We start from the raw sequence: 15,377 nt of genomic DNA, 5'->3' as shown, positions 1-15,377 counted from the left end.
GAGAGAGAAAGCTGAGGTGGCCACGTGCACCTGCGTCGGGACCACAAAGGGCCAGCAATGACAGGACACAGGTGACAAAACCCACTGCCAAGCAGGTCCGACCTCCTGAGAGCAGTGGCGGGGAGCGTTAGGGGGGTGGGAGGTGCGGGGAATCTCTCTTCTTTGTCACCAGGTGGGCAGGGCAGGGCAGTCTCCTGGGGGCTCTCCATGAATTGGGTAACACGTGTTGGGAGGTGATTTCCCTAGACCCGCCCACCCCTGGTGACCCTGAAACCCTCAGAATTAGGGTCCATCCTCCCAGCCCCGGCCGGGTCATCTGATTTAGGTGCGGCCCCATTGCACTGAACCTGGGCGGATGGAAAGGGATGTCGCTACAGTGCTCGCCCCCCCTTCCATTCCCGGGACTGCGAGCTCCCGCGCTCCACCCCCCAACCCTAGGAGCTCCTGCTCTATCCGCTCAACCCTGGACGATACCATCTCCCCGCAGGGGGGGGGGAAGGGGAGAGCTCTTCAGTTTCTCTCATGCCTCCCCCGTCCTGGCGGGTGGATTGGCTGGAGCGGCACTCCGCGCCTGCGCAGTCAGGGAGGGAGGTCAGGGAGCGTGTGTGCGTCACAGGGAAGGTAGAGGAGGGGACGGGGCTATGGCGGAGGTCGCGGCAGCCCCGGCCGAGCCCGAGCCCGAGGTGGCGGAGGCGGCGGCGGGCGAGGGCTCCGAGGCCAAGGCGCTGAGCGCGGGGGAGTACGCGCGGCGCGTGCACCAGTGGCTCTGGGACTCGTACTGCGGCTACTGGAGCTGGCAGAGCAGCCTCCCCGCGCTCCTCGCCGCCGCCCCCTACGGCAGCCCGGGCCCGCCCGCCGCCCCCGGCTGCCCCCCGCCGCCCGCCTACTACGCCCCCTGCTACCTCCTCGCCGCCCCCGCCGCGCCGGGACCCCGCGCGCCGCCCGCCTGGCCCGGAGCCGCGCGCCTGGCCGCGGTGCCCAGGCCCGGCCCCGCCGCCAGCAGCGCCCCGAGGGAGAGCGGCCGGCCGGCAGGTGAGATGGGGGTGGGGGGAGACCCGGGCCGAGGTGAAGGCTCAGGGGCAGCTGGGGAAGGAGCCTCCTAACGAGTGGTTCTGGCTCGAGCGGGTGGCCCCGGCGGGATCTCTGAACTGACTGGCCGGGGTGTCCTGGGAGTTGTGACGCCCCAGTGCTGTGAAGGTGCCAAGCGCTGCCCTGGCCACCTATCCCACGCCTGGTCTCCAGGCAGAGCTTGGACCAGGCTTGTCAGTGATGGGGCTTTGCTGTTCGGGATTAGGTGGGATTATTGGACTGGCTGCTGTTGGGGGAGAGACAAGTTACACAGAGCCCGTTTTCGGCTCTAATATTTAGCATTTTATATTTTCGAAGCGTAGCGTTGTGGTTGGCCTGGGAATGGGAGCGTCTGTATTTCATTCCAGGCCCTGCCACTGGTTTATGATGTGTAGGCAAACTTAATCTCTGTGCTTCAGTTTCTTCATTTTACTATAGGGAACTATGACTAACGAGGTTTAGATGTTAAGGTTGCAACGCTTCTCAAAATCCTCAAAGGGCTTTGTAGAAGTACAGATATTATTGGGATTGTTTAGTGCCTCTGAACTTGGGTGCATGACAACCCCTTTAGCTGCCTCTGAACTTGGGTGCATGACAACCCCTTTAGCTGCCTAATGAAAGAAATGGTGATGATCCCAGGGGCGGCTCTATGTATTTTGCTACCCCAAGCACGGCAGTGAGGCAGCCTTCGGCAGCATGCCTGCGGGAGGTCCGCTGCTAAGGTGGATTCGGCGGCATGCCTGCGGGAGGTCCACCGGTCCCGCACCTTCGGCGTGCCAGCCGCTGAAGCTACGGGACCGGTGGACCTCCCGCAGGCATGCCGCCGAAGGCTGCCTCACTGCCGCCCCCACAGCAACCGGCAGGCCGCCCCCCGCGGCTTGCCACCCCAGGCACACGCTTGGTGCCTGGAGCTGCCCCTGGGTGATCCAAATACTAAATAAAATCAACATTTTATTCTTGAATCAACAATTTTATCCTCATCTTCAGAAGTTATGCCAGGGGACAATGTGTGGAATGACGGATACTTGGTACTTTGTGTTCTGCTGGCATCTGAAAGTGATTTTGAATATCAAGGATAGTTGTGACCACAGTCAGAATTTCATGGAAGCAATAAAATAATTCTTCTTAATTCACCATAGACGGTTATCCTCAAAGAATAGCATATGCAGTATTATATTAGTAGCACCATTCATGTTAATAGATTTAAGAATTCTAAGATACTTTAACAAGTGTGTCATATTTAAGTCCTGACTTTCACAGTCTTAACACTTAGCTTTCATCTTAACCAGTTGTTGCTGCATTTAATATATTAGTGTGGCTAGTCAGAAGAATAAAATGAGAGGTTCCATATCACTAACTTTCATATTAAACATGCTCATTTTAGAAAGTTCATTTGTTTTGGACCTTCTGGTACTGCATGCACAACTTGGCGTGAGGAAGTCAAGCTGTGTTCTTCACATTCTTGCGTCATGTTTGGTTAAAGATTGTACAATTAGAATTTATTTGACAACTATGACAATGCAAGAATGGGAATTGAATCTGTTTTTCTGTTCTTTAGCATTAATGAGAGTAACTTTGTCAGTGAAGTAAGCAGATATAAAAGGAAGATGCGCAGAAGCAAATATTAAGAAGGTGCCCTTCTTACCTAATCACTCTTCTAACTGTATTTGCCATTTAAAAACAAGAACACAGAGGCTGAGAGCTTTGTGCTGCTCTCAAGCAACTTGTTGAGGCTAGTATTCAGAGTGCCATTTGTGCAGCTTCTGTGGATGCCTTGTGAAGATGGCTTTTTTGGTAGGAGAGGTTATTGTGGTGAAGTTTTTTGTGGGGGAAGAAGTGGAATAGTAAAGGGTTCCTTCTTCCTTCCAAAATATACTTGTGTGACTTTTAACAAATATGGTTATATTAAGTCAGATGGATGAATATTTTAAATTGCAATTGTTAGAATATAAGTTTCATTCAGGCGCCCCTGTAAGTGCTGCTGAGGAAATACAATGTGGAGAATCAGCCTAGCTAGAATTCTTTTATATGACACTTGTCCTTTTGGTTAAAAAAAAAAAAAAAAAATCTGGTGCCGAGAGTGGCTAGGCATTTAGGATACCTGATTTTCAGGAACCTGTCTTGAGAGATCTAAAAGGACCCTGCCTGATTTTCACAGGGCTGATGCTCAGCTCTTTCTGAAGTCTTCCTCTAAGGTAGAATGAGTGAGTGGTGGGAAGGAGGCAGTTTTAATCCCAGATTAAAAAAAATAAATTGCAAGAAAACATTCTATATCAAGTTCCTTGTAAATATCATAATAGAATGCAAAAATGGTACACTACAAAAAGTAAGCTCTTCAAGGATGGGACCATGTCTAGTTACTTAGGTGTAATATGTGACTCAAACAGAGCAGGGATGGGATGAGGAAGAGCAACAGCAAAGATATGTTGCTTGGTTTAGGTACATGCTTAGGTAACTTGTCATCCAATTCCCATTGTATCAAAGTACAGTACTGGGGGGAGGGATAGCTCAGTGATTTGAGCATTGGCCTGCTAAACCCAGGGTTGTGAGCTCAGTCCTTGAGGGGGCCACTTAGGGATCTGGTCCTGCTAGTGAAGGCAGGGGGCTGGACTCGATGACCTTTCAAGGTCCTTTCCAGGTCTAGGAGATGGGATAGCTCCATTAATTTATTTTATTTTTATTTACATTTTAAGGAGGTAATTGAATAAAAGGAATATGGGCTTTCATGGGTCAGAATAAGGATTTTTAAAATGTTCCCTGCAGTGGGACAATGTGGAATACCATTTTAATATTGCCTCTTATTCTGTATAGTGCAAACTAATGTACGTTCAGGTTTAAGTTATAAATTGCTTTAGCACAGTAAAATTTTGGGTAATTAAATGTTTTTGTTACAGGTCGGGAATACATTATCCCATCCTTGGCACACAGGTTTATAGCAGAGATGGTGGATTTCTTTATTCTTTTCTTTATAAAGGCAACCATTGTCTTAAGTATTATGCATCTCAGTGGAATAAAGTAAGTTAAACCATTTAAGGCATTATTATATAAAGCTTTTCACTCTTGTGATTAAAGAATACATATATATATATATATATATATATAATGTGCATTTTGGAGTAGCTAGGGTTGCACAGAGGAGAAGCACATGATGGAACCTTTATTGATAAGAGGCTCCTTTCAAACATATTTTGTCTTTTAAAAATAGATCTTTATTAAAGTGACACATTATACAGGTGTGTGTATTATAAAAAGTTACTGTACATGCCTAGAAATGCTCTCAAATGTTTACTTTTTTTTGTTAACCTTAGTAGTTGGCACTCACAATTTTGTTTAAAAATGAAATTTCTGAGTATGAGCAGTTGGGAAAACACTTTAAACTAGCTTGTACTTTTAAAAGACACTATCAGGGTTTTTCAAAAATCTCACATGCCCTGTTTAGAAAAACTTTGAAAGCTGATATATTGGAGGGTTCCTCCATCAGTTGTTCTACACAAATTCCACGGTCTTTGGTGTGGAATTTTTATTTATTTATTTTAAAGAAAAGGGCTAAGTAGCATTTACTAAACAAAACACTTGTTTGCAATTCTTTAGTATGGGTAGGGGGTAAGATAAGTCAGATGTGGAACCTGTCAACCATGACTGTTTTCTTTACTCCTTGTATAAAATGTAATTTTAAATGCTACTTGAGAACATGTTGCATGAGAACATTCGTAGATTATAAAGTCAGAAGAGACCACTGGGATCATCTAGCATGACCTCCTGAATTAATTTGTTTTTGAACTAGAAACATTTAGAAAAAACATCAAATCTTGATTTAAAAATTGTCAGTGATGGAGAATCCACTGCAGCCCTTGGTAAGTTCCAATGGTTATTACCTTTGCTGTTTAAAAACTTGTCCCTTGTACCTTCTAGTCTGAATTGTCTAGTGTCAGATCTTCTTATACCTTTGCTAGATTGAAGAGCCCTCTATTGAATTTGTTTCCCATGTAGGTAGTTTTAGACTGATCAAGTCACCCCTTAACCTTCTCTTGGTTAAGCTAAAAGATTGAGCTCCTTGAGCCTTTCAGTATAAGGCAGGTTTTCCAATCATTTAATCATTCTCATGGCTCTTCTCTGAACCCTCTCCAATTTATCAACATCCTTCCTGAATTGTGGGTATCAGAATTGAAAATAGTATTCCAGTGGGTGTTGCACCAGTGCCAAATAGAGATAATGCAGTCTCCCTAATTCTACTAGATATTCCTATGTCTATACATCCAAGGATTGCATTAGCCCTTTTGGCCACAGCATCTCACCTGGACCTCATGTTCAGCAGATCATCCATCAAGATCCCCAAATACTGATTCATAATAAAAAAGGAGGAAAGGGATAACTCTGCCCCTCTTGTGGAAAGGTCTGCTTTCTTTTCCCTGATGGGCATCTGCATGGACTTGCAGTATCACTACAAAGGTACTGGCACTGGAAGATAGGTCCAAAGTTGGTGCCAAATGAGGAGTAGGTGCCGAGATGAGTTTTTCCTGCATCGTCGCCAAGACTTTTAGAGCCTCAGTAGACAGTGATGGTTTGGTCTTCCGTGCCACTTCTGATTTAACTGCTGCTAACAATGCTGGGTAAGGGATTTGCTCCTGGTATAAGGCTGAAGACATTCCAGTTTTGGACCTGTGAGAGACAGCAACACTAAGGCCAGAATGGCAATATCTGTCTTGGGTCCTGTGTCAGAGGACCTTGGCACAGAGGCTAGTCTCGGTTCCCTCAATGGCCCCATCTGAATATCAGGCTGTAGCCATGGAAAAACCAGATGAATCTTGAGCCTCAAGTGTCTCCCCCTTCTAGTGCGGGTGGGAGGGAGTGAGGGTGTGGCAAGCTGTGCGAGACCCACTTGATAACCCAGACGTAGAAGGTACTGGATGTGTAAGGCATGATCAGTCAGGAGGTACACATCTTGAAGAGCTTGGGGCTCAATTTGGTTACAGCGGAGAGTCAATTGTTCCCCAGGACAAGGGCAGTGTGTGTACTCTAAACTATCCTATACTGTGCACTGACTCATTATATGGAAATAATATAGAGTAAGGGAAGATATAGCCTTAGGACAGGAAGGCAAGTACCATTTGCTGTCTGTGGCAGCAGAGAAGGAACTGAGGTAGTTGAAGCTCCCCTCCCTTATACAGAGTTGGGTGATGAAGCTTTCTTCCTGTAAAATCTCTTGTGCGCCCCTCAAAGGATATTGCTTTTCAAGACAGCCCCTCAGCTCAACACCTGGGGCACCAGATTTTGCAAGTGGGTATACAGAGGAAGGATCTATTTTAATAAAACTAAGAAGCAATCTAGAATAATGAAGGAGGCATAATGAACCTGGTGCAGTAGCCCAGAAGTGGCCTGTTAAGAGGTCAAAATGGTTCTGTTCCTTGGTTGAAAAGAAGGAATGGAGGGAATCTGCTACAGATGACTGATTTTTCTCAACTTCAAAGCCCTTTCTAACTCAGTTTGTTCCCCTATCGTCTGCACAAATGATGCAGATTTTTAGGGCTGATTTATCTGCTTTTGCAAACATCTCCATTCTTTCTATGCGTGCCCTTATGCTTGGAACGCTGAATTAATCCATAAGACTACTGCTCTCTACAGACTCATTTCTGCTGTGATACTTAAGAGAGCCAACCAATGATGTCTGTGTGTGTAGAGCAGTTATGGGAAAGGTGAGTTAATTTGAAATAGAATAATTGGAATCACAAGGCTGCAACATAGCTAATCTATGTAACAACATGATCCAGTTTTTTACTCTTGTCCGCTTCTCCTTGACTCTTTGAAATTTTTCTCCAAGTAAAGTAAACTGTTCAGGGCAGGGCTTGTAGCTACATATTTGCACAGCATGTAGCACAATGGGGTTTGATCTTGATTAGGAGCTATAGGGACTACTGCTATCCTAGTAATGGAAAAACTTTTTTCTACTCTGCACTCAGTCTGCATGGGAAGTTGGGATCAGTGTTGTTTGAACCACCTACTCTTGATGACCTAATTTAAGCAGTCTTTGAGGGAGAGATGCTTTAAATTATTAGACTTTACAACACAACTGTATATTGGATACGTGTGACTGAAGTATGCAAGTTTGACATTTAGGCATGTATGACTATTTCATTTAGGGGTGTGGCTTCTTTTAAATGGTTAAACCAGTATAAATGTGCCCTATACTGGTATAGCTTAGGGCTACACTTGCAGATGTACAGTGCTTTGAGTTAAACCAGCCTTCGTAGAGCGCAGTAGGGAAAGTGCTGCAGTCTGTCCACACTGACCGCTTCAAGCGCACTGGCGTGGCCACATTTGCGGCACTTGCAGTGGCATTGGGAGCAGTGCATTATGGGCAGCTATCCCAGCATGCAAGTGACTGCAACATGCTTTTCAAATGGGGGGGGTGGAGTGTGACGTGGAGTGTGTTGTGTGTATGTGGGGGGGGAGAGTGAGTTTTTGGGGGACTGAGAGCATGTCAGCATGCTGTCTTGTAAGTTCAGACAGCAGCAGACCTCCTCCTCCCCCCGCCACTCTCTCTCTCACTCACAGCATTCCACACTATGGTTGCTTTGTCTCAGGGCAGGTAAGCAGCCGGCTGTCAGAAACGGAGCTTTCAAAGGGCATATCCACATTCCTGCTGCGATTCAAAACAATGACAAGAGTGGCCACTTGACTTAAGGGGATTATGGGATGTTTCTGGAGGCCGATCAGAGCGCAGTAATGCAACACCCCATTCACACTGATGCTGGGGCACTCCAGCTGGGGTGCAGCAAACGTTATTCCACTCGCCAAGGTGGAGTACCAGGAGCGCTCTAGCCGCGGAGTCAGAGCACTCTACGTGGACAGGTAGTGAGCTAGTGCACCCAGGGCTCCTTTATTGCGCTGTAACTCGCAAGTGTAGCCAAGCCCTTATTCTCCTTCCTGTATGGGAATAGCTATATCAGCATAAAGCACCTTTACATTGCTGTAACTATGTCCATAGGAGTTGTACTGCTTAACTATATGGTACAGTAACTCTTCCCTTAACGTCGTCCAGGTTAATGTTGTTTCGTTGTTACGTCGCTGATGTATTAGAACGTGCTCATTTAAAGTTGCGCAATGCTCCTTCATAATGTTGTTTGGCAGCCGCCTGCTTTGTCCATTGCTTGCAGGAAGAGCAGCCCGTTGGAGCTAGCTGGTGGAGGCTTGGAACCAGAATGGACCGGCAGCCTCCATATCAGCTCCCCTAACTTCCTTGTGTGGCAGCTGGCCAGCAGGCTGTCAATTGCCGGGCATTTTAGGTGTCCCTCCCCCCCACTGCTGTGTGCTGCTCCTGCCCTCTGCCTTGGAGCTGCTCCCAGGAGCCTCCTGCTTGCTGGGCGGGGGGGAAGAAGGGTGCTGATGTCAGGATGTCCCCCTCCACCTGCTCCTGTACCCCATCTCCACTGAGCAGGGGGTGGACACGACAGGGCTTAGGATGGAGGGAGCTTGCTGACAGCAGCTGCTGTCTCGACTTGCTGATCTACTTAAAAAGGCATTGTACTTAGAGTGGGGTCAGCATACTTAAAGGGGCAATGCGTGTCTCTCTCATCTCTCACACATGCACACACGGCAGTTTGGAAAGTGGGGGAAGTGGTGCGCTCCAGTGGGATAGCATGGGTTCATCATCATGTTCAGTTTCCGCAGGGAATGTTTGCAGCCACTGCCATGCGTCTGTTGTCTTCTCCCTCCATTCCTACTGCTTTGTAGAGTGTGAGGCTACATTTACAACATGTTAACCCTTGAGGGCTCAGCCGAGTGCTAGTTCATCATTTAGCAGCAAGGCATTCCCTGGGAAATATCCCACCCTCTGACTGCACCACCTCAGCCAAGCTTCCCAATCGTCATTGCTGTGTATAGTATTAAATTGTTTAAAACTTATAGTGTGTGTGTGTGTGTATGTATGTGTGTGTATATATATATATATATATATTGTATTTTGTCTGGAGAAAAAATGTCCCTGGAATCTACCCCCTTTACATTAATACATACATTACAATCAATACATGAAATTGGATTCACGTAACATCGTTTTGCTTAAAGTAGCATTTTTCAGGAACATAACTACAGTGTTAAGCAAGGAGTCACTGTAGTACCTATTTTTAAGGAAGAATAAAAATGATCCGGGAAACTGCAGGCCTGTTAGTATGACCTCAGTTGTATGCAAGGTTTCGGAACAGATTTTGAAAGAGAAAGTAGTTAAGGACAGAGGTTAAAAGGTAATTGAGATAAAATGCAACATGGTTTTACAAAAGGTAGATCGTGCCAGACCAACCTGATCTTTCTTTGAAAAGATAACTGATCTTTTTAAGTATCAGAGGGGTAGCCGTGTTAGTCTGAATCTGTAAAAAGCAACAGAGGGTCCTGTGGCACCTTTAAGACTAACAGAAGTATTGGAGCATAAGCTTTCGTGGGTGAATGGCTTCTGATGAAGTGGGCATTCACCCACGAAAGCTTATGCTCCAATACTTGTTAGTCTTAAAGGTGCCACAGGACCCTCTGATCTTTTCAGACACAGGAAATGAAATAGATCTAATCTACCTAGTTTCAGCAAGGCATTTGATACATTTCCAGGTGGGGGAAATTATTAATTTGGAAATGATGTGAATTAATGAGAATTGAAAGATGGATAAGGAACTAGTTAAAGGGAAGACTACAGTGGGTCATATTGAATAGTGAACTGTCAGACTGGAGGGAGGTTATTAGTGAAATTCCTGAGAGATCCGTCTTGGAACCAATCTAATTTAACATTTGTATTAATGACGGTGACACAAAAAGTAGGAGTGTGCTAATAAAATTTGCGGATGACAAAAAGATGAGAGCTATTCTGGTCCTCCTCAATATTGGGAATATCATACAAGAATCATAGAATATCAGGGTTGGAAGGGACCTCAGGAGATAATCTAGTCCAATCCCCAGATAGATTTTTACCCCAGTTCCCTAAATGGCCCCCTCAAGGATTGAGCTCACAACCCTGGATTTAGCAGGCCAATGCTCAAACCACTGAGCTAGATCTGGATGACCTTGAAAACTGGAGTAATAGAAATGGGATGAAATTTAGTTGTGCAAGGTCATGCAGGTAGGGACAAACAAAAGAATTTTTGCTATAAGCTGGGGACTTATCAGTTTGAAGTGACAGAGGAGGAGAAAGACCTGGGCGCACTGGTTGATTACAGAATGACTATGAATCGTCAATGTGAGGCAGCTGTGAAAAAGGCTAATGCAGGATGCATTAGTTGAGGTATTTAGAGTAGAGAGAGGGAGGTGTTAGTACCATTATACAAGGCACTGGTGAGACCTCATCTGGAATACTGTGTGCAGTTCTGGTCTCCCAGATTTAAGAAAGATGAATTCAAACTGGAACAGATGCAGAGAAGGGCTGCTAGGATGATGAGAGGAATGGAAAACCTTTCTTATGCAAAGGAGACTCAGAGCTTGGCTTGTTTAGCCTAACCAAACAAAGGCTGAGGGGAGATATGATCGCTCTCTATAAATACATAAGAGGGATAAATACCAGGGAGGAGAGAGAAGTTATTTAAGTTAGGTGCCAATGTTGACACAAGAACAAATGGCTATAAACTGGCCATCAACAAGTTTAGGCTTAAAATTAGACAAAGGTTTTTAACCATCAGAGGAGTGAATTTCTGGAACAGCTTCCGAAGGGGAGCAATGAAGGCATAAAACCTGACTGGCTTCAAGACTGAGCTTGATACGTTTATGGAGGGGATGGTATGATGAGACTGTTTACAATGGCATGTAGCCAAGCTGGGACTGCTAGTAGCAAATATCCCCAACAGCTGGTGATGAGACACTAGATGTGGAGGGCTCTGAGTTACTACAAGGAATTCTTATCAAGGTATCTGAATGTTGGGTCTTGCTGATATGCTGAGGGTCCAATTGACCACCATATTTGGGGTTGGGAAGGAATTTTCCCTTAGGTCAAATTGGTAGAGACCCTGGGGTTTTTTCACCTTCCTCTGCAGCATGGGGCATTGGTCACTTGCAGCTTTAAACAAGAGTAAATGGTGGATTGTCTGTAACTTGAAGTCTTTAAATCATGATTTCAGAACTTCAGTAACTCAGCCAGAGGTCAGGGGCCTATTACAGGACTGGGTGGGTGAGGTTCTGTGGCCTGCAACGTGCAGGAGGTCATACTAGATGATCATGATGGTCCCTTCTGGCCTTAAAGCCTGTGGCCTGGTCTAGCCTACAGTTAGGTCATATGCAGCCTTGCGTTGACCTAGCAGTGGAAGTGTCTTCACTTAAATTTGGTTCCTGCCAATGTGCTTCTCTGTGCCGCTTTCCCCAAGCGGCATTGTCACGGTCGATGTAATTAGGTCGATGCAGTGTCAGTGTAGACACTGCGTTGCTTATGTTGACTGTTGCTGGTCTCCAGGAGCTGCCCCGCAATGTCCCACCCTGACAATATAGTCCATACACCAAGCACTCCTGGTAAGAATGTGCACTGCTGACACAAGGAGCCAAATGTGTGCGCACAAGCTATTTAATAATTGTGCTGGCTGTATGTCCACGTAAGTTAGGTTGACATAATTTGTAGTGTAGAATTGGGCTATGAGGCTGAGTCAGCAAGCTGCATCTGCACTAGGGATTATGCTGGCAAAGCTACATCTGTCAAGGGATTGTTTTTTTCACATCTCTGATGGACATAGCTATGCCAATATAACCTTTCAGTGTAGACCAGGCCTAGGTTCCAAAGGGGTGGCTGCAGGTATGGCAATACCATAATGAAGGTCAAATGCAATAGCCTTGTGGAATGGCTCACTTGTTAAAGTGAAGTCTTCTTTTGTACAGGGACATTTCCAAGTTTGCTATGCATTATATAATAGAAGAAATAGATGAAGACACATCCATGGAAGACTTGCAGAAAATGATGATAGTGGCCCTTATCTACAGGTTGTTAGTCTGCTTCTATGAGGTAACTAGTCATGAATATTAAATCCTAACTTATCAACTGGATGTCCAGGTCAAATATTGTTCCATGACTATCAGAAGTATTTGAAAACTGATTAGTTAACTGGTTAAGAAATCTAACACTAGTACACCAACTGGTGTCTGATCCATGAAGTTGTTGGAATTACTAATATAGGATACTACTAGAAATTCATTGAACCATAAATTCCTTTATTAAATCCAAAGGCCAAATTATACAATTGCTCTAAAAACCTAAATAACAATAAGCAATCAACACATATATACAATAGCAAACATAAGTTGATCAGTACACTTTCAAAAGGCCCATCCTAGGGACATCTCTCTCATTCTGACGGGCATCAGCTTGATCAGATAGGAATGACAACTACCCTTAGCAAACATGTTTTTTTGTTATACAGTATAACAAACAAGTGATGTCATTGCCAATTGCTTACTTCAGCCAAAATCAATTTTCGGCTGTCTGGGGCTGCTCTTTTTTTGGCTTTCCATCGACCTTGGCTAAGACCGGATTGGGCAGCGTGGGCCTTTTTCTTTGAATGTATCTGTGTCAAAGCTGGTCTTTTATCTCTTTACAAGGGCCCATATTTTAAGATATTAAATATAAATTCATCACAACCATTTTGTCTGTAAGAACCAAGTTTTTATTAATGAGAGGGTTCTCTTACCAATATTTCAAGAATAGCCTCCTCCCAAAACTTGTCTTGTTAGATGGTGCATTTTTTTTAGCATTTGAACCAATTATTTTTCAAGGTTTGGTTACATTTGCTTAGCTCTTTAACCAATTTACTGCACACACATGTCATTCTTACCCAAGCTAAACTAACTTTAAACCTTTTATTTTAAAACTATAAATGTAAACTTACTACATGAGAATAAATGTAAATTAAATACTCAATGTATTATTATTAAGACTTATACTTCTGTGCCATTTGGATTGCTCTTATTTATAGATCAGACTTATTAAAATTATATACGTTTTGGGCAACCAACAGTGATGGATTGCAGAAATAAAATAGCTAATTTCTCTTGCAGATTATCTGTATTTGGGGAGCTGGTGGGGCAACCCCAGGGAAGTTTCTGCTTGGACTTCGAGTTGTGACATGTGATACATCTGTACTTATTGCACCAAATCGTGTGTTAGTGATTCCATCCTCTAATGTTAGCATAACAACGTAAGTATTCTTCACTTAATTGTATCACTCGCAAATTAATAGGGTTGAAAGTACATGATTTGAAATAAGATCACTTTGCCAGCATTTTGCTAATTTTTCTTATTAAAACCGTCATGTACAATGAGATCTCTCAGTACGTACTTTGTAGTGAGGGGGTCTGCCGTTTAAAACTAAAGAATTGAGGGGCTCTATTTCTACTGAAATATGGGTCTATTATAGGAGTGGGTGGGCAAGGTTCTGTAGTCTGCAATATGCAGGAAGTCAGACTAAAGGATCATGATGGTCCTTCCTGGCTTTAAAGTTTGAGTCTCTTTGGCACTGAGTCTTATCAGACAGAATCCTGCAGTGACCCAAGAATCCTGTCCTGACTGTTTAATCACCTAAACAGAAAGGCATATTTTAGCTTTGCATGTTAAAATACTTGATTTCTAAATCCATATGTTTCACTTTGTGCTGCATACATTTGAGGTACTGGATCAGTGGCAAAACTTCTCTGGGCAGGGACTGAAAATTAAAACAAACTGCTTTCCTTCTCATTCTAGGTCTACAATACGAGCCTTGATCAAGAATTTTTCTATTGCTTCCTTTTTTCCTGCATTCATTACGCTGCTATTTTTTCAGCATAACAGAACAGCCTATGACATTGTAGCAGGAACTATTGTGGTAAGAAGAAATGGAGTAAGATGATACTAAAAGAAGCCCAGATTACCAAACTTTTTTGAACTCCTAAAAAACAAAGTAAAGAAGACCATCAGTATTGGTTGCCCAAATTAACTGGAGACAGATTCAGACGTTAAACAATGAGTCATTCCAGTATGGTGCCAGTGATTATCTTGAAAGTATTGATTTTTCTTAAATGCCAAAGACATTTCAGAGAAATAGTACCTATTCAATTTGGAAGTATTAACATTAGATTGACAGGAAGGAAACTGGTTATATTTATCCATAAAGACAGTTTCTCTCCATCTCCAGAAAGGAGATGCCTGGAAATATTGCCATCCTAAAAAGTACTGGTTCTACAACTTGATTATTTTATGGCAAAAATAAGTTGGAGAATGTAGTTGTGGTCTATATGGGTGTTTACAAAACACATTACAGAAACTATCCCTTAGAAGGGATTGCAGTGTTTCTTGGGGGGATGGAGGCAAAAATATAGCTAATAATGTGTTGCCATTAAACCGATACATTGTGCGGTGGTTGGGTATTATCAGCCCCTAAAAGGCTTAGTGAACTCCTTCACTTCAAGCATTGTATTCACCACTTTTCAAATGTGTTCTTTAAACATGTATTGTGGCAGGTTTTTTGCATGATTGTGTTAAGCATTAAGTCACTATTTATGTCTATCCTAATGAAGAGGTAAATTAGGTTACCACTTCTTTGTGGGAAGAATAAATTACTGTGGTGTTTGTGTAAATAACTTCAGAGCTATAAAATTAACAGTATAGATCATGGAAACAAAAGGTGAATATGGTTGCTTTCGTTAGTTGGGGAAGGAAAGGTTTTACTTCCCTCAAATTGTTGCATATAGACTATGTAAACTGATAGATGGAGTTTATATGCAGCATGTAGAAAATATCAACCAGAACACAAATTATGGCTAACTTTATAGACAAGTTCAAAAATTGGTTTTCACTTTATATTTTAAAATTCTGCCTAATCACTGCTATATGCAGAATAACTTGGATACCTACTGATGAATAAAGAAGCCTAATATTTTGCATGATTACATAGCTTTGATAACTTATGTTTATTCTTCATGTAATACTGACTGGGAAAGAGCTTCTGAAGAACAGTGCCAACTTTTTGTTAAAACTTGATTAAATATGTCAGGTGGTTTTTTTTTGTTTTGTTTTGGTTTTTTTTATGAATTGGAATTCCACATTACTGTCTGTAGTTGGCTTAGGACTAAATATTGACAAGTGGTTGCAGCAGTTACTCTTGACTGTCATCTACTTTGTGCAAGGGGGTGTTGTGGGAGGGTATTTTAAAATGTGCAATTTAATATAGAACAAGCATTTCTACTGTTAGTGGCATTCACCTTCCTAAATTATTTCACTATCAACTTTCACAATAGTTTAGCATTTTAATGAATGGTGTATCATTAGGGCTAAGTATTGAAGTGTTCCTGAGGGAGTATTCTGATCTAAGGAAGCATGAAGCTAA

General features: G+C 43.4%; 1 protein-coding gene across 1 annotated transcript; it reads left to right on the top strand.

The window, feature by feature from the left end:
- Nucleotides 1–577: 577 nt before the first annotated feature.
- On the top strand, nt 578–15,050 carry LOC135981640 (protein FAM8A1-like). The gene is made up of 5 exons (XM_065585008.1): nt 578–1,032; nt 3,963–4,083; nt 11,902–12,025; nt 13,075–13,214; nt 13,757–15,050. The coding sequence occupies exons 1-5, from the start codon at nt 642–644 to the stop codon at nt 13,899–13,901; spliced, it is 921 nt and encodes a 306-aa protein (XP_065441080.1). The 5' UTR covers nt 578–641; the 3' UTR covers nt 13,902–15,050.
- The last annotated feature ends 327 nt before the right edge of the window (nt 15,051–15,377 follow it).

This window comes from Chrysemys picta, chromosome 2 (assembly GCF_011386835.1).
Source record: "Chrysemys picta bellii isolate R12L10 chromosome 2, ASM1138683v2, whole genome shotgun sequence".
Classification (NCBI taxonomy): domain Eukaryota; kingdom Metazoa; phylum Chordata; order Testudines; family Emydidae; genus Chrysemys; species Chrysemys picta.
This window is presented reverse-complemented; position numbering and strand designations above follow the sequence as displayed.

Coding starts and splice junctions, on each gene's coding strand:
- LOC135981640 (XM_065585008.1), top strand. CDS start 642: ATGGCGGAGGTCGCGGCAGCCCCGGCCGAGCCCGAGCCCGAGGTGGCG. Junction 1,033..3,962: donor GGAGAGCGGCCGGCCGGCAG/GTGAGATGGGGG, acceptor TTTTTGTTACAG/GTCGGGAATACATTATCCCA. Junction 13,215..13,756: donor TCTAATGTTAGCATAACAAC/GTAAGTATTCTT, acceptor TTCTCATTCTAG/GTCTACAATACGAGCCTTGA.